Here is a 23,865-nt window from a genome sequence, read left to right on the forward strand (position 1 = left end):
GCCCATTAGTATCTCAACAGTCATTAGATTAGCTAATGAGAGATTGGAACAAGGTGCTGACTGGATTCATCCTGGTGGTCTTGGGTCTGACTCTTGCACCTTTGCGTCCTCAGAGTACACAATCAAGGAAAGGCTATGATGAAAAGCTAAAGCATTGGGTTATTTTAATTCAGAAAAAAACCCCGATGGTGTTTGGTGGGATGACAATCATTTACTTACCCAATGAAAATGTTTCTATCAGCCTTTCCACTATCAAGCCTCCAAGGCAGCCTTTCCCAACCAGTGTGCCTCCAGATGTTGCTGGACTACAATTCCCATCTTTCCTGGCCATTTGCAATGCTGGCTGAGGCTGATGTGGTCCAACAACATCTGGAGGCACACTGGTTTGGAACGGCTGCTCCAAGGTTTTAAAACATACACACATACAAGCAGAGCTTGGAAAAGTTACTTTTTTGAACTACAAATCCCATCAGCCCAATCCAGTGGCCATGCTGCCTGGGGCTGATCAGAACTGTAGTTCAAAAAAGTAACTTTTCCAAGCTCTGAAAAAAGTGGGACCTGCAACAAAATGTTGCAGTGTGGAGTGCTCCTGTTCAGTGCCCCATTCAGCCATACTGCCTCCACAACACTCCATTCCATTTCACCTACTCTTCCCCCAATTGTCTGTCATACCCTTATTGGTTAGTCAACATCCCATGGTCACTGAGCATGCTCAGTACTCATTGGAGTATGGAGGAAAGGGTTCCCTCCTAGTTTTTTTTCTCCTTAAAGCAGCCATTACCAACATTTGAGTCCCCAGGTGTCACTGGACTACAATTCCCAGCACTCCTGGCCATTGACCATGCTGTCTGGGGCTGATGGGAGTTGTAGTTCAGTAACATCTGGAGACCCAAAGGTTGGGAAAGGCTGCCCTAAAGAGTTTTTGTACTTCTGCAAACCCTAAAGCCCCCCTGAGTCTGTTCATGCTTAGGGAAGGAGGAGAAATTCTATTCAGTTCACATTTCAGGTGAACCTCCCTAATTCACACTTTACAAAACAATACAAGAACCAAAATATAGCCATCCATCAAAATTCAAATTTCTCTGATTTTTGCCATGCAGTTTTCCAGCCAAGTAACATTTACAAAAATGTATGTATTAGGGTAAAGAACATAAGAACATAAGAAGAGCCTGCTGGATCAGGCCAGTGGCCCATCTAGTCCAGCATCCTGTTCTCACAGTGGCCAACCAGGTGCCAGGGGGAAGCCCACGAGCAGGACCCGAGTGCAAGAACACTCTCCCCTCCTGAGGGTTCCGGCAACTGGTTTTCAGAAGCATGCTGCCTCTGACTAGGGTGGCAGAGCACAGCCATCACGGCTACTAGCCATTGATAGCCCTGTCCTCCATGAATTTGTCTAATCTTCTTTTAAAGCCATCCAAGCTGGTGGCCATTACTGCATCTTGTGGGAGCAAATTCCATAGTTTAACTATGCGCTGAGTAAAGAAGTACTTCCTTTTGTCTGTCCTGAATCTTCCAACATTCAGCTTCTTTGAATGCCCACGAGTTCTAGTATTATGAGAGAGGGAGAAGAACTTTTCTCTATCCACTTTCTCAATGCCATGCATAATTTTATACACTTCTATCATGTCTCCTCTGACCCACCTTTTCTCTAAACTAAAAAGCCCCAAATGCTGCAACCTTTCCTCGTAAGGGAGTCGCTCCATCCCCTTGATCATTCTGGTTGCCCTCTTCTGAACCTTTTCCAACTCTATAATATCCTTTTTGAGATGAGGCGACCAGAACTGTACACAGTATTCCAAATGTGGCCGCACCATAGATTTATACAACGGCATGTTAGTTAAGCTAACTGGCCTGTAATTTCCAGGATCCCCTCTGGATCCCTTTTTGAAGATTGGCGTTACATTTGCCACTTTCCAGTCCTCAGGCACAGAGGAGGACCCGAGGGACAAGTTACATATTTTAGTTAGCAGATCAGCAATTTCACATTTGAGTTCTTTGAGAACTCTCGGATGGATGCCATCCGGGCCCGGTGATTTGTCAGTTTTTATATTATCCATTAAGCCTAGAACTTCCTCTCTCGTTACCACTATTTGTCTTAGTTCCTCAGAATCCCTTCCTGCAAATGTTAGTTCAGGTTCAGGGATCTGCCCTATATCTTCCACTGTGAAGACAGATGCAAAGAATTCATTTAGCTTCTCTGCAATCTCCTTATCGTTCTTTAGTACACCTTTGACTCCCTTATCATCCAAGGGTCCAATCGCCTCCCTAGATGGTCTCCTGCTTTGAATGTATTTATAGAATTTGTTGTTGTTGGTTTTTATGTTCTTAGCAATGTGCTCCTCAAATTCTTTTTTAGCATCCCTTATTGTCTTCTTGCATTTCTTTTGCCAGAGTTTGTGTTCTTTTTTATTTTCTTCATTCGGACAAGACTTCCATTTTTTGAAGGAAGACTTTTTGCCTCTAAGAGCTTCCTTGACTTTGCTCGTTAACCATGCTGGCATCTTCTTGGCCCTGGCGGTACCTTTTCTGATCTGCGGTATGCACTCCAGTTGAGCTTCTCACATAAATGTGAGAAAAAAGTAAAGTCTGCACATAAATGCACATATTAGTCAAAATAACATAAAATGCATTGCATTAGAGGAAACTGCTGGCAAAAAAACCCCATATTTTTAAAAAATGCATACAAAAATGTGTATATTGGGAAAAAGTCACAGTAAGATGTTGCTGAATTTTCATGAGGATTTCTGTAAACAACAATTACAACCACCACAAATTGCTGTAGAAATGTGGAGAGCTGAATTTAAGACTGGAAAAAAATGGCGCAACTGAGAGAACTGAAACTGACATATTTGTTCTACCCTATTTGGATGGTGCTGTTTTGGCTTTGGCTACTTATGCATCGGCACTCACAGCCTGAACATCAGACTTAGAAAGGAACGACTTGCATGATGTGTAGAAAGCAGACAGAGATGCTCTTCGCACTTCCACTTCAATAATACCAGAAGTCAGGGTCATCTTATAATACTGATGGGCAGGAGATTCAGGACAAACAAAGAAGTGATGATCTTCACAGACATTGCACAGATATGTTATGGAACTTGCTGCCACAAGAAGGGGGGGATGCCCATTCGCCTGGGTGGTTTTCTAAAAGCAAATTAGTCAAATTCACTAAATCATTTGCCACTTCTGGCCATCACAGCAGAGATGGGGAACTTGTGGCCTTCTAGATGCTGTTGGATTCCAATTTCCATTCATCTCAGCAAGCAGGGCAAGTGGCCTGTTATGGATATGAGCAGAGTAGCTCAGTGGTCTGAGCTGTGTGTGCCAGTGTGTGTGTTTACCTAACAGGCAGGCTTTTACCCTGCATTTAAATCACTGAGACTTAAGACATAGTAAAATAAGAAAAGCTATTTTATTTATACAAATACTGTACATAGTAGATAGGAAAGGCATACCTAGTTCTAACTAAGTTGGAAGCACAATGCCCAGACTTGGGTATTGCCCTTATGGCTCAGGAGAGAGAGCAAAGACAGAGATGTCTCCTCTCTCCTCAGACAGTCGAAGAAGAAAAGGAAGGAGGAGCAGGTCAGCTTCCCTGAGCATATCAATTTACAACGGAAGGGTTAGGTAGAGAACAGCATAGGAAAAGGGAGGCAAGTCTAGCCAGCTGGAGGACCCTAACTCTATCTTCCCTTTGGAATGCAAACAAAAGAACCCAAACAGGAGTTGCTCTTGACCCACTTCCAACATGGGCAGGGATGATGGGTGTTGTGGTCCAGCAACATCAGAGGAGCTGCACTTTCCCATTCGGAGGCAGGATGCTTCTGAATACCAGTTGCTGGGGGGGGGGAGCCATATCTCCAGGAGTATGTCACTGCTTTCTGCACGTGTTTGAGTAATCATGAGCCCAGAGTGTGGGAGGGAGCTGGTCAGCTGTGTCTGTGACCATTCAGAGGCAAGCAATGTGACAGCGGAAAACCGGGCCTGCCCTGAATGACAGAGAGGGGAGGCAGGCCCACAATGACCTCATGAAGGCTGGGGCCAATTGAAAGGACACTGGGATACAGAGATGTAGTCTTCTGGGGTCTCGGGGGGCTAAGACTCTTCTGGGAGCAGGGTCCCTATGCCTCCAGCATCTGATAAACCAATCCACATGAAAAGGGAATGTGCTAGCCACTAAGAAGAGTCTTCTAACATGTTTCTTTCCTGCTGATTGGAGCCAATCAGAGCGAAAGGAGGTGAACCAGCCACTGAGAAGACTCTTTTCAGTCGCCACCACTCCCTCCTTTCCTGATTATTGGCTCTTGGGGATGTCTGTTGTGGTGGGAGATGGCATTAACAAGGATCTCATTCTCAATCCAGCAACAAAAGGGGGGGGCATGGCTTTGACTAACATGAAGCGACTCTCCACGTCTGAATATGCCACTAGACTGCTGCTGAGAAGTCTATGGAATAGTCCAGCATCTTTTCCCAAGATGCATTTGCAATTCCAAGCTGCTCCCGTCTACTCAAGGTTACAGTATTAGAGTACCTGGCCACCTGTTGGGACCGAGCAAGCATGGACCATCCCTTTCAGCCCTCACATTGGGTGAGGGACTTGAGCTTTTTCTACCTACAACAGACTGTGCATGGGACAAAGTGTTATTTCTTAGGACAGATGTAATTAATTCAGTAGGTCACAACTGGCTTTGCCATTCTTTGCCTGAATAGTATAGGAGTAAGGAATTTGTAATAATAATAATAGTAATAATAAGAAGAAGAATTAAAGTTTAAAATAGCAGTCAAAACACACAAGCACACAATTAGCAACATTAAAACAGCTGGAAATAAAACAGTTCTCATATATAACAAGCATAAAAATGGCCAAATTCAGGGATATTAAGGTTTTCCTAAAAAGCAGAGAGTGGAACATATGAATTTTTCATGGAAGGACATTTCAAAGATTAGGGATGGGGGAGAAATTCAATTCAGTTCTCATTTAAAGGCAAATTTACCTAATTCACCTTTTCTGAAACAATATGCAATCCAAAACACAGCTGTCCTTCGAAATTTGCACAGTTCACAGAACACAAGTGCAGTTCTCCACCTAAGTAATGTGTATAAAAATGCATATACTAGAGTAAAGTGTGCATAATGTGCATATATTTGTGAAAATGACAAAACAAAATGCATTATATTAGGGAAAATATAAATAGGGAAAATATGCTTTGCAAAATGTGTATATTAGGTAAAATTGCATACAAAAGTGTGTATATTCACAGAAGTTTGCACTAACACGCTGATTAAATTTCATGAGTAATTAAATAAAAAAACTTCAAACCATTGTAGAAAGGTGGAGAACTGAATTTAAGACTGAAAAAAATTAGAAACTGAGAGAAACCTAAATTGACAGATTCACCCATTTCTACCAGAGGTACAGGGCTAACACAGAGAAGGCCCTGTCTTTGGTACTCAAAGCTGGTAAAAAGAACTCTTGGACAGTGAGGATACTTGCAACTTCAATGATATCACTTTATCCAGGACCACACCCCAACTAAGTACTTGGGGTAAGCATCTCAAGGCATCAGTTAAATAGTGAAGTGGCTTCCAAAGCCTAGGGAGTTGAGAACTGACCTCATCACCCAATCAATGTTGAATGGGTGTATAGGTCATGAGGACAAGATTATCTCAAGGAGGTGTGGCTTGGAGAAGCTGGAATCAGGGACTGAGCTCTGACCCAGTGTGGGCTTGTACTAAATCAGGGCTAGCCAATGTGGTGCCCTATTTTGGACTATAAAACTCATCATTCCTGATCATTGACTACGTTGCTGGGATGATGGGCGTGGAAGTCCAGCAAACATCTGTAGGGCACCACATTGGCTCCCTGTGCCTCAAAAGATGCTGCTGTTGACAGGAACCAAATGCATGCCTCTACAACCTAAATAGTTACCCACCCTGTAGGGCTGAGATTGTTGTTGATCACTTCTGTTGCAGATCCGTTGTTAATAACGAATGAAGGTGTGGTCCTAAAAGTTCATCCCAACAATGTATCTTGTGTTCTTGTTCCCAATTCCGTGGGGCAAATTCTGTGGGTGAGCATGGCAGGGGAGTGTCAGCTTACACTGTCTCTTGTTCACGCAACCTCCCCCTCCTGCTGCTAGACCACAAGGGGAGTGTGATTTTCATCTGGAATCTGGAATCCCACATGCAAGGCCAACACCTTCATTGCATCAATGCAGATTCATTGTGCTGTGGCATAAATCAAATGTTGGCTGATTCCAGCTGGGTCTGCAATGTCATTAGGACGACGGAAGACAATGGAAGGTTTGCCCTGGAAGAGAGTGAGCAATGCGTCCAAGATGTAGCTCATTCAGCCCTCCTCAGCTATTTAAGGAAACCAAATCTGGCATCATGCTGTCTTTCCTCTGTTAGGCATGGAGGGGGAGAACTTCAAAATGTCAATCCAACATGAGGGAGAAGCCCACTAAGGGAAAATCACTTTGCAGAAGGGGTGTGTGTGTGTGTGTGTGTGCATAAGGCACAAGGCACTAGGACCTAGGAGGAGACCTAGGCAAACTGGCAGGAATTTCTTGCTTGGAGCTCAGACAACAAAGGCAGAGTGTGGCTGGGTTTCTCTCTCTCAGCATCTCCACCCTGCGAGCTGAAAAACCCGGTGAGTAGAGCTTACAATTTTCCAGGCGGAAAGTAACAGATGACAGATGTCCAAGAGAAGGGAAGAGAAAGATTTCGCGTTCTTACTGAACGAAGCACTCCCTACCCCGAATCTCAACAAAATCTCTTGCTGGTAAAAGTGGTGTTGAGACTGCATTGTTTGCAGATCACCATTCATAGACTTAGTGGGTCCAAGTGCTGGGAGGGGGGGAAAGCATTTTTGCAACTTGAAGGAAGGAAGAGAGGCTAGTGGGAATGGCAACTCCTTTTGCTACCAACAGTGACAATAGGAAGGTCACAGACAGGTCACTGTGGCACTCTACAAAATGAATGAAGGGACAGGGTTTGGCTAACCTGATGGGAAGCAGAAAGAAAGCTACAGCTTTTCCTAGGATTTGTACCTGATTGCTGAGCCCGGGGCTTTAATACCATGTCTGTGGCGTGAATCCGTGATGAGCAGATGTGAGTTGCATGCTAATAGTACTGAACAGCCAAACGATAGTGGTATAAGGTTTCCCAGTCACTCAGAGCTTTCTTTTGGGTTCGGAGTTTTCCATTGCAAGAGGATACGCTCAAGATTATTTCTGTTATACCTCTCTCTCTCCCTCCCCTGCTGCAGAAATTCAATTGACTCTCTTGTCCGCTCCCTCTCCCTTTAATGATGTGCTGCAGCCTCTGAACAATGAAAGGTGCACTGGCAGCGGGGTGATGCAAATGCTTCTATAGGGCACCTTCAGCAATTAAAAAAAATTGCTTCGTTAACAGGGGAGGAGGGGATTAAAAAACTCTTCCTGATTAAATAGTGCCATAGATGAACTGGGCAGGAGGAAAATATTGCCATTCAACATAAATTTGTTCCGATGCCATTTAAATGGCAGGGGTCCACCACCCGTCCCTTCTAGTTCCATTTTCTTGCAAACCAAGGATAGTGTCTGAAACTGATTGATAGCTAGGAGGGGGTCTCTGAGTGTAAGGAGGGAGTGCTAGATCTCCCTTCCTGAGCAGCTGGTCACAAAGAAGACGGCATTCTATTTACATGTCTTTCTGGTCTATCAGCCATTTCAGTTTAGGATCTCCCATTTGAAATGGACCTCTGGCTCTGACTTGGGCTGCCACCCCATCGGTGAATGGGCATGTCAGAAACCTTACAGACAGCAGGGCTGGTGCTTCCTTCTTTGGGATGCTTAATTGGTCAGGTATTAGGGCTGGTTGGTCTGCCACTTCCATGTATCCGCTGCTCAGTTGAAGTTTTTCCATCCACCACCCCACTGACCCTGCAGAGACCTTCTGTTCACTCTCCTTAAGCAGTCTGTGCATCCTGAAATGGCACCCACAGGGCATCTTCCTCCTAGTTTCCTCACCTTGATATCCAGCCCTGAACCAGACATAGCAAGGGATCCTTAGAATCCTTTTGGCCCAACACAACATTATAGGTTATGCATTATTAAGGGTAGTGTTCGGCACTAGTTCTATTCAGAATAGACCCATTTAAGTTAACAGACATGACTAGCTTAGGTTCATTATCTTCAGTGGGCCTGTTCTGAGTAGGACTAAATTGAATGTAATGTTAAGTCTGCTCCATTATATTGCTTAGCAGACACCTACCCTTCCTGGTACTTGAACCATTCTCCCCCCGATACAAAGAAGAGCCCCTCTCTGGGACTGATGCACAATAAGCAGAACATAGAGCAAAAGTGGGAGTTCCTTTCCATTTTTTATAAAGTTCACATCCAGGACCACGTATTACCAGCAGTCCAGATGTTGGGTTGGCTCACTCCGTTTTACCTTTTGCATCCTTTCCTTCCTCTGCCCCTCCTCCGCCTCAGCTTCACATCTCTAGGGCTCACCGAGCTATGGAACTTGATTTTGGACACTTTGACGAAAGAGACAAGGCGTCCAGAAACATGCGAGGCTCCCGTATGAATGGCCTGCCTAGCCCCACTCACAGTGCCCATTGCAGCTTCTACAGAACCAGGACCTTGCAAGCACTGAGCAACGAGAAGAAAGCCAAGAAGGTGCGCTTCTACCGCAATGGGGACCGCTACTTCAAGGGGATTGTGTATGCTGTCTCTGGCGACCGCTTCCGGAGCTTTGATGCCTTGCTTGCTGACCTGACCCGGTCTCTGTCCGATAACATTAACCTGCCTCAGGGAGTTCGCTACATTTACACCATTGATGGCACCAGGAAGATTGGGAGCATGGATGAGCTGGAAGAAGGTAATTAGCAGGAAGCAATGATTGCTTGCTGGTTCAGGGAGGGTGGTAGTGGGAGAGTGATGCTCTGCTTAGATAGTGGCACATAGGAAGTCATGCTGCTTCAGCTCCTATGAATGTCATTGGAGGCAGCATTTCATCTATTGCTTCTTTTTCATGAATGGCCTTCGAACTGGTTCAGAACCTTGGGTGGGAACCTACCCATCATCTAGGTCATACAAAGCCACCTGTGTTCCAGACTGTTGATCCATCTGGCTCAATATCTGACTGGTGATAGTTTTCCATGGTCTCAGGTGGACATCTCTCCCCAGTCTTCCTTCTTCCTGAGACTGCTGAACTGGATGCAAATCATGTGCTCTACAGCTGAGCTGTGGTTCCTACAGGGACCGGGGGGGGGAGGAATAGGTCCATATAAGAAGATACAGGAAGTTCCCCATTAGCTGTTGAATAGGGATGGAAAGATCTGACCATTTGGGTTCTTGCAGTTTTTTATTTTCCCTATCTTAAATTCAGTTCTCCACATTTCTGATGCAATTTGTGAATTCTTTCAAAAAATCATGAAAATTCTCCAGGATTTTAGTGCAAATTTCTCCTAAACACATTTTTGATATACACATTTCTCATCATATAGTGCATTTTTGCATGTTATTTTCACTCATATATTTATTTTTGCACACTTTCCTATAATATACGCATTTTTGTAAATATTGTTAATTGTGAATTGCAGCACAAAATTCAAATAAGTGTGAACGTCAAAGGATGGCTGTGTTTCAGTCCTCATATTGTTTTAGAAAGTGCGAATCTGATAAATTCAGCTTCAAATGCAAACTGAATAGAATTCTCACCCATCCGTAATGTTGAATAAGGAGTTTTCCCTCTGTTACTTGCAGGATGAGTTGGGAGGCATCAGCAATGCTTTTGTGAGAATTGGAAGATATATTTGCATCATTTCTTTCCAGATTGTTGGTGTGTTTCTGCAATATGTGCAAATGTGGGTGTGTTTGCATGCATGTTCATTTCAAGTGGAGTGCCTGTTCATTCTGGAAGGGGGAAAAGAGTGTCATGTATTCAAACAGGTGCATATATGTTTAGTTTGTCTGTTTGTAGAGCTAGACATGCCTGAGGCTTTGGGATATTATGTTCAGTCTGCCTATAGGACATTAATGTGTTTGCCTGAGGAAGGTATGGGTACAGTGTACCTACCATGATATGGAGATGCATTTAGGACCATATCTGTGCTTGGAACATATGTGCGCATAAGTGGCCATGCCCAGGATATTTGCAGGATGCAAGTTTTTAGGCTGAGTATATTACTAGGAATCATGGTGTACATCTTCTGTCTGTTGGGATTATTGTCTGTCTGTGTGTTGATCTGGAGCAGGGAGGAGAAGGCTGTTTTTAATACTCCCTCAGGAACATGTCTACAATGTCACTCCCTACCCCGCCTCTTACCCAGTGCATCAGTGTGTGTGCTTTGTATGAAAGGGTGTGTGTCCACGATTTCTGTAAGAGTGTGAATACAAATGTGAGTGGATGTGGCTGTAGGGTTTTGTAAAAAGTACTCTTTTGTATGGGTGTGTCTGGGCGAAGCTGTGTGTCTGTGCAGGGTGTGTGTGAACAATTTGCACCATCTTCCACAGGGTGTAATGTATGTATTTCTGTAGCTATTCCTGATGGGCTTAGTTAGTAGTTGTGAGCAAATTGCCTGCCTGTAAAGGTGATTCAGTGTCTGCAGAATGCCAAGTCACCAACTCCAAATGCTCCAATCTCATGTTACGACTCGCTAATAAAACCCCAAGGCAGATTGTCTTAAAACTCATAAGATCATTTGAGATCACTTAATAGAACACATTGCCAATGTGATCATTAGTTTGATCATTTGTGCTAGAGGCTGCTTTCATAAAAAATGTCTTTTTAAAAAATTACTCATCTTTATTGCAACAATGAAAGAAAAAAAGATTTATAGTACAAGTTGAGATTTCTCATGCTTCCCGTACCTGTGGCTTTAAGAAATGTTTTTTGAGGGTTTTTTGGAGGGGGGAAAGAAATCACAGGACTTGCTATCCATGTGCATCAGTGTGGCTACAGGGTGTGTCCCTTTGTTTGGGGCGAATGTGCTCCCTGTGTCTATAAGGTGCAGCTGTGGAAGCTCAGAAGAGCTGTTACACGATATTCCCCGTGGGGGAAGGTGAGTCTGCTGAAGTGAGAGGAGATGATAGATACAGGATGAGGACTGAAGCTGTCGGAGAGACAGGAGGAGGACATTTAAAAAAATGTTTGCAGAGATGTGCCTGTCAAAAAAAGACAGGAATGGATGCAGGAATTGCCTGAAGGATGATTGAGCATCCTCATGCTGATGGAGTATAATGTGATGTTTCTTGTGGTGTTCCATTAGGAGTTTGAAGGGGATGTCTGTGGAAGCAGATGGTTACGCAAAATATGCCTACAAAGAGTTAGCTGACTCCCTGCTTGATCACAAAGGACATCTTTTTTATATATAAAAAATCACCACTCTGTACAGTACATCTGAAAGGCAGATAAAAAGATTTGTACTTAGTATGTATATATAAATAAGCAAGCCTCATTGAGATGGTTTCAGTCCTTTATAAAGGTGGGGTTTCTGGATTTGTTGAGGTGGGAGCACAAATAGGCTACGGTTCATTGTGTTCCTGGAGATACAAAGGTTAAATCTCATGAGCATGAGCAATCAGGCCATGAGCAATCTTAACATGTCCTCTGAAGTTGCCTTTAAGTCAATGGGCTGCCATTTTGAATGATGTCATCCCCTGGAAATGCTATCCCTGAAGTTAGGATTTCCAAGAATGACATAGTGGTCCCAGCGATTGACCAGGTCTGCTTTGTTACCATTTCGCATAGGTTGGAACCAATGTGCATAGAATCTAAAGAGGGCATCTATCAGTAGTAGCTGCTGCTGCTGCTGCTGAGGTTGATGTAGAACTTCATTCTTTGTTTCAGCATCTGAGTTCCATCTTTGAAGCAGAAGGCCAAATGGTCTCCCTGCCCCTTGCTTCCTGGCTTTTCATTAACACATATGACTCTTACTCTTTCACCATGGACAGCTTCTTGAAAGTTTGGACTAAAACCTGGAGTGGATTCCACTGCCCTACTGACATGGAGCCACCAGCCACCACTGTGTGGGTCTGTGAGAACGGTGGGGATAATAACGTGTGAAAATGTCTGTAGGTGGAGCAAAACCTAGGTTTGTGCCACAGCATTTGCATTACCTGCATGACATCTTTTTTCCTCCCTTCTCCCTCTGTTCACCGCCCTCCAAAAAATCCACCTGGTCATCTGACAAAATTAAATTCGAAGCTCCATGGGGCAGGGAGCTGATGTGTTTGCATTTCCACATAGTCAAGTGCCATGCACATGGATGGTGCTATCAAGATAAATACAATCATAATTATAAAGCCATTATTATTATTATTATTATTATTATTATTATTAATACCCCGCCCTTTTTCCAAACTGGAACTCAAGGTGGCTTCCAGATAAAAGTAAGTACATATCATTAAGAACATATAAAACATATAAAACATATAAACATATAAAAATCAGCATTAAAACAGAATTAAACTATATTGTTCTATATTGTTTTAAATTTTTTAATTGTGTTTTAAATTGCTTTTTAGAAGATGTATTTTAAATTGTATTTGTTTTTAGTTATTGTAAACCGCCCAGAGAGCTTCGGCTATGGGGCGGTATACAAGTTTAATAAATAAATAAAATAAATAAATAAATATGTTAAAACCAATTAGCCATACACTTAAAATACTGCAACCCAGTTTAAGAGCATACAAGTAAAACAATAACATACAGCACCCTCTTGTAAACGTATGAACATTTTTGAGGGTGATGGTGGAACAAAATGGATTTGATGCCACAGTTATAATGGAACAAAATTCTCAAACAGTTCCAGGATGAGATATTTTACTCCCATAGTGATTTATTTATATAGTATTTATTTATTCTGACAATTTATATACTGCTTAATTACAGTAATCTCTAAGCAGTGTATATAATTTGGGTGTGCGCAGGCAGAATATTCATAGAGATGACTACAGGCTTGTTCACACATTACACTGGGCACAGGTACAAGCTGCCTCAACACAGTTCACAAGTGTTTGTGTGAAAGAGTGTATACCTGTTGATTTGTACAGCTCAACTACTAAGTACAAAGACTGTACACCTGTTGAACATTACATGTAAATAGTGTACAGCTCAATTAGTTGTATACACAGATTGTGCACTCATTGAAAGTAACATGTGAACATCACTAAGAAGTCAACATTTTGTTTACCTTTCCTGGTATTTTATAGGGCTGTGCACAGCCCCCCCCCCGCCCCGGCCTCATGGCTCTGATTCTGCAGAGCATCAGGCCAATCTGCCCTGGATTGACCTGGGGACCACCAGCCCTGCCCTAGATCTGGTCCCGAATAAGTTCAGTGTGGGGCTAATGTATAATTAGGGTTTTAAAACCCTCATTAGCATATAGCTAGGAGAGGAGTGGAGAAGGAGACTTTGCATCTTCCCCCCAACTTGGACAGGGAGACAATTCTGCAGGGTGCTGCCATGCCTTTCCCTCCTCTGCTGAGGCACTGATTGGAGGGGAGGCATCACAGCACCTTGCAGAATTGACCCTTCTACTGAACAGCTGATCAGCGAAGGGGCACTCCTGATCAGTGATGCTCTCCACATGGCTTTCCCAGACAGAGTAAATTCTGCAGGGTGCTGCAATGCTTTCCTCTCCCTGGATCAATGCCTCAGCAGAGGCATTGACTGGAGGGCGGGAAGGCATCACAGGGGAACTACCTGTGCTGGCTGGGCTGATGCGCTTAGTAGTCTAAGCCATCTGGAGGGCTCTATGTTGGGAAAGCTGGCTAGAGATAACTTGGTGAAATAATTCTGCTATGAATCTGGGAACAATAATGCTACATTTAACAACGGAAAGTGCTGTTGGCTGCATAACAAGCAGCCAGACTTCCTAGTGTTTGCTGAAGGCCAAGTAGAAATGAAAATAGACATTAATGGGCTATGCTCTGTAATATATCGCCAGCATTTGCACGTGATTTAGTACTTACCGTGCAATGCAATTCATTTCAGGGAATGACCTCCTTGCTCATGGTTTGAGGCTAGGTTCATGCATCAGAAAAGCAAGACAGAACCAAGCATAGGAGGAAAATGCTGATGTCCTTTACAGAGTGGATTTATTAGGCTACCTTTGCCTAAATGTGAGGATCCTGCCTTCTACACCTTTCAAAATTCCAAGGTAGCAGGAGATTGTGGAGCAGCTCCTCCTCCCATCCAAGTCTTCTATCGGTCCATTTGCTTGTCCTCTTTCCTTGCCTCCTGTAGACAACAGGATCCCAGTTTCACTTCACCAAGGGCAGGGCAGGAGAGTAGACAAAATGATCAGAAGAGGAATGAGGTGAGAAACTGATGTGATGCTTCATCTCTCCTTGTCTTGGCATTTTAAAAATTATAGATGGAATCTACAGGAAGACTGGGGAACCTCCACACCTCGAAGAATAGGTTTCTCAGGGGAAAGTTGTCTGGTGCCACGCAGAGATCTCTTCCTGCATGCTCAACTCATTGTAGAATGGGAGAAGTGGGGAAGGGAGTGTGATTTGGGGAAAGTGCCATGGGCTTGGTTAAGAGGCCTAGGGGGCTGGATTCAGCTTACAGTCTGGGGGCTCCCCATGCCTGATCTACAGTTTGCAGTCCAGTAGCAACCCAACAGAGTCAATGCAAACTGATCCATAGCTGGCAAGAGGAGGGGAAGGGAATGGACCTGCCTATTTCTGCCTATTTCTGCTCTGTGCTTCAGCTCCTTGGAAGATCAGACTAAAACCTGGAGTGGATTCCACTGCCCCACTGACATGGAGCCACCAGTCGCCACTGGGTGGTAAACAACAATAACAGTGTTCTGATCACCCCTGGGCAGCACCCAGAAAGGATTTATTAGCTGTCATTTTAATCGCCCCCATGCCCAATACTGATGCTAGTGAGGGAAATTGAAATCTTAGATTCAAGGGTTGGAGGGGGCATGGCTTTAAGATCCCACAATGCCCTGGAATGGCAGTACATCAGGGGGAAATGGTTGAATAGGGACCCAGGGCAGGCCAGATCACTTCGGCCCTGGCATCTCCCTGGATGCCATTGTGTTGACACTGAGACTAAGTGGAACATCTTGCCACAATCTGGCTTGCTAACTGATCTCAAATGAAAGGTCCATCATTTAAATGTTACTCCACCTGTGCAGGTGCCTTGAGAGGAAAATAGTCCCAGCATGGATCGAATCCAACACCAACTAGAGGAGTCCTGAAATTCAGTTGAGGTGATATGGAAGCTATATCTGTGATGTGGGTATTAGATCAAGCAAAGGCTCATTCATACATTGCTTGATGCTGCAGTCCTGAAGTGGCAAAAATGCACCACTGAACCTTATATGTGGGCAAAGTCTTCTGATGAAGAATCTTTAATCTCTGCTCTGCATATATATGCTGTAGGGATGGGATCCATGGATCGGTGCCAGTTCGAAAGCATTCCCTCGATCTAACAGGTCGATATCAATCTGAGTTTGTTCTTTGTCTGCTAGCTGTTGCTTTTCCTGATCCATTTTCCCCTCCAAAATATTTGCATTAATATCAATATTTTGATAGAGATATCAAAATTTATATCAATAAAATTATCCTTCTTAATACCAATATTTTAGAAGTTTCCAAAAATAGCTGGGGAAAATCACTACATAAAAATCCAATCTGTAACGATAGAGAATAAGCAAATTAATGGAAAATTTGGTGCCAAATCTGAATTAGGTAGAATTCTAGTACATCCCAAATCAGCTGTACAACCAAATATTGAGAGTCATCGGGTTGTTTCCTCTCCGCAGGCACAAGGGCTCTTGTACTAGTGGACAGGTGAGTTTTAATGTTGCATGTCAGAGGACTCCTACGCAACAGCAGGGCCAGTGGAAATTCGTTGCACAACAGACTTTGCAATCTGTTATGCAACAAAGTTACCAGCAACCTGCTTGTGCAACAATGTTACCCTGGAGCAAAACATTCTACCAATGGAACAAATATATCACTAAGTGACTTTAACTTGGTGCTACATTGGATACAACCCACAGTGCTTGTGGCTGTCTGCTGGTCCTGCTGCCCAACTGGGTCAGTCAGATGCTTTAAAGGAGGGGTGGGAAAACATGGTCCTCCAGACATTGTTGGACTCCAACTCCCATCACTTTCAGCCAGCATGGCTAATGGGCCATGGATAATGGGATTTGTTGTCTAACAACATGTGGAGGGGCCATGGGATTCCCATCGCTGCTTTAAAGGCTAGCCTAGAAAGAAGCACAAGGCCACTAGTTTGAGTAAGTCTAGACATGTGCCCAACCAGCCATTAAGCCAACCATGTGAGAGAAATGGGAGCTGTCAGAGGCACACAGATGGGTACTAGCAAGCTCCAGGACAGAAGCCCCAGTGGAGAGCCAATCTGAGGCACTGGTACATGCCAACCTGCAAGGCCCATTTGGGAGTTAGACTTGACTGCTAAGACTAGGGCAAGCTATTGCTTGGGGGGGAGAGAGAAAGGATCTAGAGCACCTTGTGAGTGCGGTTAAGCCAAGGCTGCACTGTCTGAGGCAAACCTTCACAGGGGTACTGAAGATGAACCAATTCCTACATTTCATGTTTTCTCTGTGGACGAACAAGGTAGATAAGTAAATAGGTCTACAGCTTAAGGCAGGTGTGGGGAACCTTTGGCCCTTCAAAAGCTGCTGAACTACAGCTTCCATCAGCCCTAGCAAGCATGGCCAATGGCCAAGGATGATGGGAGTTGTACTTCAGCAATATCTGGAGGGTCAAAGGTTCCCCACACCTGGCTTAGGGCCAAACCTGATCCGATGTTAATTGTTATGAAAACAGCAGCCATGGGGAAACCTGAATAGTCCCGGTACTACCGGAGTTGGGGAGTTTAACTCTTTCTCATCTCTCTCCAAGCTTGACGAAACTCACCTCTCAGAATCTGCTATTTGCATTTCAAGGGAGGCTTCCATTGGTGCCAGTAGAGGTTTCTCTTGAAATGCAAATGGAGAAGTGATTTTTCTTGAGACCATAGTGAGTGAGTGTGTGTGTGGGAAGGAGCGCCTCATCCTCATGATCCTGAGGCTCCCCCAATGATGCTCTTTGCATAACTAAAACATGCGCATACATAGCATTGATACAATGAAAGTCACATCTGGTTGGGCCCTTAGACTGTGCTGGAAAAGAATCGGAGTGGTCCCTCCAAGGTTTCACAGAGCCCAGCCTTTGCTTTGCATCCATTATTATGGACACCTCTTTTCCTCATCACTCACAAAAAATGCCCCTTTTCCAGAATGCTAAATAAATATTTGCTATCCAGACGTGCCTCCCGAACCATGAGATATTAGCTGAATCTGCTGCAGCACTATGTGGAGAGTGGGCCTTTTTTTTTAAAATGGCTTACATCATTCTGAAAAAGATACTATCATGCTCCCCCCCCCGAGGGGGGTGCTTTCCCTGCTGTGCAGATATTATATTATTTATTATAATAGCAGCTGCCCTTGGAGGAATTGAGTGATATGTCTGTACAAGGAGAGAGTCTCTGGAAAGACCACACTGGAAATATTTTGAATCTCAATATTTTATGGGTTTTCAGAGTCCTTTTAAACGAGGCGATATAAAGTTCAGGTGGCAGAAACAAAGGCAAATATAGAAAAACTCCAGATGGGTTCTAAGGATGCTTAATTCCCAATCAAATTGTAAATCCTGGTAAAGCAAAAGCAGAGCCCATGTGGTGGAAATGCAATCCAAGTACGGCCCATAATGGATGAACTGAGAGAGCTCAGCTGACAGTCAGAAACTGGCTGCAGCCCTCTGGAGAGTATTCAGTGGAATGAGTTTTCATGGCTGAATTTCAAAATGGCCTAACCACAGTTTCCTACCCCTTTGTGCACAAGGTGTTCACACTGCAAAACCAGATGCTTTTTTGGCATGCATTTTGCATGCGACATGTTTAAGGCGTACCTGTAAAATATGTATATTTATTGTCGACAAAAATGCCATGTGTGACCGGGGCAAACGCACATATTTGCAATTACAGGCGTCATAGGTAAACTTTAGGGTGGCATATGCAGATGCACACACACTTACCCCAATCTGAACTGGCACTTCAGACTGGCCCCTATCCAAGGGTGAATGATCTGGGGTCGACCTGGATCTGGGACCCACATTGATTTGGGGGGGGTAATATTTACTTAGGGCTTTAAACCTTAATTATACATGTGGGTGGGATGGGGGCAGGGGAATAAAGAGATGCTGTATCTCCCTTCCCTACCACTGCTGATTTTAAACCCTAATTAAACTTGTGGTCAGAAGGGGGCAGGGAAAATAAGGAACAATGCATTCAGTCCTGCTAGGGGCAACTTCACCAGTATGTTCCCTGCAGACTGTCTGCCTCTCTTTCTCCCCCTCTTCCCCTGCCCAACTGTCCCACCTTTTGAAAACGTTGAATTGCCCCGGGTAGGCTGACCTGACCCACCTTTTGTCCCAACCAAAGCACGGATCAGACCAATTCAGTTCAGGATCTCGACTTTAGCTGCATCCGGTGCACAGCCCTAGTAAACTTGTCAGTGATGAGATCATCTGCAGGCTCTGATGACTGCATACACCAGGGTGGGGAAACTTTTTCCTCCAAAGGGGCTACATTCCCTCCTAGGCAGCCTTCTTCGTGGGTGGGGGGCAAGCGCCAATGGTGGGTGCAGGCAGAGGCAAAAGTGGCCACAGCGACAGATGTGTCTCTTATTTTTCTAGGGCCATACAAAAGTCAAAGGTTTCCACTACAATCACATGCATCTCTCCATCCAGGAAAGCAAGAAGCATTGCTATGGTTCAATTCTAGCTAGGCAAAAGCATGGTTTCGGTTCACTACTGTATCCACTACACCACCCTCATGCCTTCAGAACATCCATTTATCTCACTCTTCAGCCAAAACTGACTCCCAGAGTGGCTTGTGAACTCTCAATGATAAGACAGCTCCTGCCCTCAGACTTACAGTCTAAAAGATACAACACAAAAGGAAAAAGGGATTGGGAAGGAGGAGAAAAAAAGCAAGATCAGGCTCTATTTCTTAGACACAAGTTCTTGTAATGACCAATGGGAATGGAAAGATTTCAAGGAGAAGAGGAATCCAAAGCGGATAGCTGAGCTGATGAAAAGATCCCATAGTCCCATCTCTTCTCTTTTCCTACAGCCTGGTAGAATGGCTGCTGTAGATGATGGTCAAGGAAGGAGCCTGACTGGTCTGGCCTTTTGACAGAGTGGATCAAGAGTCTGTGCAGAAGCGTTGGGGTCCCTCTGTTCTTTGCTGCCTCCCAGGGACAAAACAACAGCAACTGCATTCATTCTCTGGCATATCTCATCAAGACAGTTTGGAAACGCTTGAAAAGGGCAAAGAGGGTTGCATAGAGATGGTGCCTTTTTCCATTTCAAAAGGTTCAAGATCCTTAGAAAGGATGCAGCCACCACCTTGTCCTTCTCCTGGGGGACAGAATTAGGTTTAGGATGATCTGGAGGCAGTCAACCTATCCAGATGTGATGCTTTGAGCTCTGCCATCTTCAGCTCAGATTGGATTAAGAGAAGCTATTTCTCAAAACAATCAAGGACACAACAGGGTCTAACTCTTCCCTGCTATTTTCTCCTGACTTCCCTTCCCTCCTGTCTGGTTGCTGCTGCTCCCTTTACAAAAACAGGTGGGAAGGAGGGAGAAAAGACAATAGAATTCTTCTGTGACTCAGCTGGAAAACAATTCTAGAGCTGCAGAATCAGGCCAGGCCTAATATGAGACCATGATTTCCTACTTCATAAATGGGCCTGCAATAGGCTTGCATTTCCCCCTTTCCTCTTTAAGGCTATCAACAAGATATCAGAAACTTCTGTTTTCAAGCAAGCTATAGTTCTCTGTTACTTCCAAACTCAGGGAACAGTGGTTTGCTTAAACTGTGGTTTCAGAACATACCAGCTTCTGAACCCACAGGTTGATCTTGCAGCTTGTTCTAATAAACCACCATTTCCCAAATTCAGATGTAATACACAACAGTTGTTTGTTTAACAGCACAAGTAAATGTTTTGGATCACCTCCTCCTGTATATACAAGAGGAGGGAAGGGGAAATATGTACACTCAGTGTTCATATAGGCTCATTCACTAGTGGGAAGCCATGGTTTTCTGTTCCATCTCAAGCAGCCCAATATATTTGCCTTGTATGAAGTAAGCACAGCAATTCCCTAAAACCCATTTTTCTGAGCATGAAAAAAATATGAGTTTTAGTAATATCTCTACCAGACAGGCAGGCAGTTGAATCAGGAAACAGGTTGTCTAACTGGTTAGCTACATACAACCCATTAATTGCACCTCTATGACATTGCAATGAATCTTCAGGGTGTGTGTTTCTTGGATCATGTGATGCAGCCATTTGGAGTAGCCAAAGCCCCTGGGCCAGTCTTCCTGGTTATGCTTCTAGTATTGCACTGAGTGGTACTCAAAGAATTTCGGTTTCTAGAATGGAGTTGCATATGCTCCTGGGATAGGATTACATCTCTGCTGTAAATATCATTGGATGGGCGAGGAGAGGATGAATCCCCTTCAAGGGTATTTTTGTCACTCATTCTCACCAATCTATTTGATTCTCAGTCCTCCTGAGCTGACCATTTGCATGCTGTTAAGGGGTATTCTCATACCACATATTGATTGATCGCCTTAATCCATCAACACACTCTGAAGGTGTTCAAGAAAATTTACAAGTGGAAGTGATTTAAAACATGTACAGTTTGGTTCCATAAAATTCCAGCAGTAAAAGCAACGCTGAAACAACAGCTCAATTAAAGCAACTATAAAATGTCCATTATTAAAAGCCATGCTGCTTGGCAGAGATGTTGAACAGAGGTTTCTTTCCTTCTTCAAGAAGAATGGGCAAAAGAAGGAGACAAGTGTTCAGGAAGAGAGCTTCAGAATGCTTGGAAAACAGACGCACAAACCTCAAACTTAAATATATTGTTGCGTGCCACCCCAATCTCCGAGTGGGGAGAGATCTCCAGCGATCCCTGCACTTACCCAGGGTTTTGTTTCCTTGGAAAGGAGGTCAGCAGAGACTGTTGTGTCTTTATGAAATATGGCTTATTTATTTACACACATTCCAGCCTGAGCTTAAAATGGAGGGGTTCAAAGCATCAGCAGTCCAGTAGATCTTGCTTTTCCATCAGGCTTACAGGAGTCATCCTGAAGCCATGGTGCAGGGAGCCAGCCTTTCTGCCTGTCTCCAGCACTCAGCCTTTCCTTAGCCTAGCTAAAAACACAAGCCTCTCTGTTGGCATCAGGAGGGGGGACTCCCCTGAAGAGTTTCAATAACAATAAGATCTCCCTGGCCCAGTTAATGGGCCCTTGATAGACCCATTAGCTCACCTGGCCACTTTCTTAGACTAATAAAGGATACTCATCTGACCAGTAGAGCAAATTTCTCAGCTGCAGAGCCCACCACCTCCAGGTGCAGGGTTCCAAATCAGAGGCTGGAAGGGGACTCACAGAAATCATCTATCTCCACCCCCAAACCCATAACAACATAAATATATTTCCTTCCCATCCACACACCTTGTTGTCTTTTGATGTTAGCCCTGGAGAAATAATAAAGAGATAAATCCTATCCATCCATTTGCTGTAAGCTTATTAGAGGCTTCCTTGCATCGTAAACTTATTAGAGTCCTTGCCATATGTTGAATAAACTGAGGCTGTCTCATATCAGCTTCCTGAGCATGCTCTAAACACCTGAGGACATGCAAGGACGCTCTACTCAGTGGGAGGGGTGCTTGGAGGGAACAGCAAATAAAAAAAATTGTTGTTGTTATGTGCCTCCAAGTTGACTGCGACTTATGGCGACCCTATGAATCAGCAACCTCCATGAGCATCTGTCATGAACCACCCTGTTCAGATCTTGCAAGTTCAGGTCTGTGGCTTTCTTTATGGAATCAATCCATCTCTTGTTTGGCCTTCCTCTTTTTCTACTCCCTGATGGTTTTCCCAGCATTATTGTCTTTTCTAGTGAATCATGTCTTCTCATTATGTGTCCAACGTATGATAACCTCAGTTTCATCTTTTTAGCTTCTAGTGGCAGTTCTGGTTTAATTTGTTCTAACACCCAATTATTTGTCTTTTTTGCAATCCATGGTATCCGTAAAGCTCTCCTCCAATACCACATTTCAAATGAGTGGATTTTTCTCTTGTCCGCTTTTTTCACTGTCCAACTTTCACATCCGTACATAGAGATCAGGAATACCATGGTCTGAATGATCCTGACTTTAGTGTTCAGTGATACATCTTTGCATTTGAGGACCTTTTCTAGTTCTCTCACAGTTGCTCTCCCCAGTCCTAGCCGCCTTCTGATTTCTTTATTGTCTCCATTTTGGTTAATGACTGTGCCGAGGTAAATCCTTGATAAGTTCAATGTCCTCATTGTCAACTGTAAAGTTACATAAATCTTCTGTTGTCATTACTTTAGTCTTTTTGATGTTCAGCTATAGTCCTACTTTTGTGCTTTCCTCTTTAACTTTCATCAGCATTTGTTTCAAATCATTACTGGTTTCTGCTAGTAGTATGGTATCAGTGCTGATTGCACATTGTCTAGTTCAGCCTCGGTCAACCAGGTGCCCTCCAGATACTTTGGACTACAAACCCCATCACTGGGATGACTCCCAATTTAATGGGCGTAGGATTGTTGCTGTGGCCAGTAATGTGATCACAGTTCTTAAATTGGTAGGTTAGACCTCATAGATGTGGTTGTGAGGTGGGGGTAAGAAACCAAAATTAATTTTAAATTATTGTTTTTTTATTCTAGGACTGTCTGTCGAGTTTGGACACAGTTTAATCTTTCCCATGCGATGAGTGAACATGTGTTGGGTTGTTAGATATGTTGCAATGCAGAGAACTAATTATATCAGTGACAGCCGTAGTATTAGTTGACAGGTTGTTTTATTGAAGTTGCCCCAAGGTCATATCTCTTTCAACAGGTTCCACAGTACAGCAGAGACATTTTTCTGTTTTCATCAGAATAGCTGTCCAAGAAACTGTTCCTACAAGAAGCAAATCAGAGAGTTAGATCCTCTCCCTTTATGTACATGATATAAGACTTCCCTTTTGTATATGGTAACAAATCTTGCATTTTGGATCTGTGATAGTATCCTCTTGGCAGTTTTTCTGTTGGTTGTAATCCTTTGAGGAATGTTTTGAAAGTACAGTTTTTTACAAAAATATGGATAACAGCTCTTTTTGTTGTTGAAATACTGCTCCTGTTGGTAGTTATATTAAATGTACTCAACTGTTCAGGAAATGAGTCTGGAAGAAACGTGTGTGGTTGAAAGAGAACACTTTTCCTTAGCACTTAGCAAATGTTTGTTAACATTCTGTTGACATCACAACCAGCTCAGACAATTTATGTCAGGGGCTTCAACTCCCCCACAATGTTGCTCCCCTGGTCTTGACTCTATGCTCCATTATGTATGAGAGCGTATGTCTCATATCACCTCTTCTCTAATAGCATTCTCTAAAACTTTCCTTTTTAGGAAGGCTTTTGGGACCATAATGGTCATTCCCTTTTTGAAGTGGTTTAAATGTCTTTGGTTAACTTATTTCTGATGGTTATGGTTGCTGTGTTTTTAAAATCTCTCTTTTGTTATCTCTCTTCGTGTCTCTGCCGTTTCAGTGTTTTGTGACTGCTTTATTATATCAGTCACTTGGGCCACATTCACACCAGATATTTATTCCACTTTAAACATTCATAGTTCCCCCCCCCCCAGAATCCTAGGAACTGGTATGTGTTAGGGGTGCTGAGAGCTACAATTTCCAGAGTGATTTAACAGTCAGTCCTTCTTCCCAGGAAACTCTGAAAATTGTAGCTCTATGAGGAGAATAG

At 43.7% G+C, this 23,865-nt stretch overlaps 1 protein-coding gene across 9 annotated transcripts in view; it reads left to right on the forward strand.

Annotated features, from left to right (window-relative positions):
- Positions 1 to 23,865, forward strand: part of DCX (doublecortin) — a 147,449-nt gene that overhangs the window by 14,827 nt on the left and 108,757 nt on the right. For 8 of the 9 annotated variants that reach the window (XM_061598738.1, XM_061598731.1, XM_061598733.1 and 5 more), the window contains one exon: positions 8,478 to 8,868. In XM_061598738.1, the coding sequence (XP_061454722.1) occupies positions 8,478 to 8,868 (391 nt within the window). Of the gene's footprint in view, positions 1 to 6,631; positions 6,653 to 8,477; positions 8,869 to 23,865 lie in introns of those variants that run through there. The other variant, XM_061598739.1, reaches the window with a different exon arrangement.

This window comes from Rhineura floridana, chromosome 16 (genome assembly GCF_030035675.1).
Source record: "Rhineura floridana isolate rRhiFlo1 chromosome 16, rRhiFlo1.hap2, whole genome shotgun sequence".
Lineage (NCBI taxonomy): Eukaryota > Metazoa > Chordata > Lepidosauria > Squamata > Rhineuridae > Rhineura > Rhineura floridana.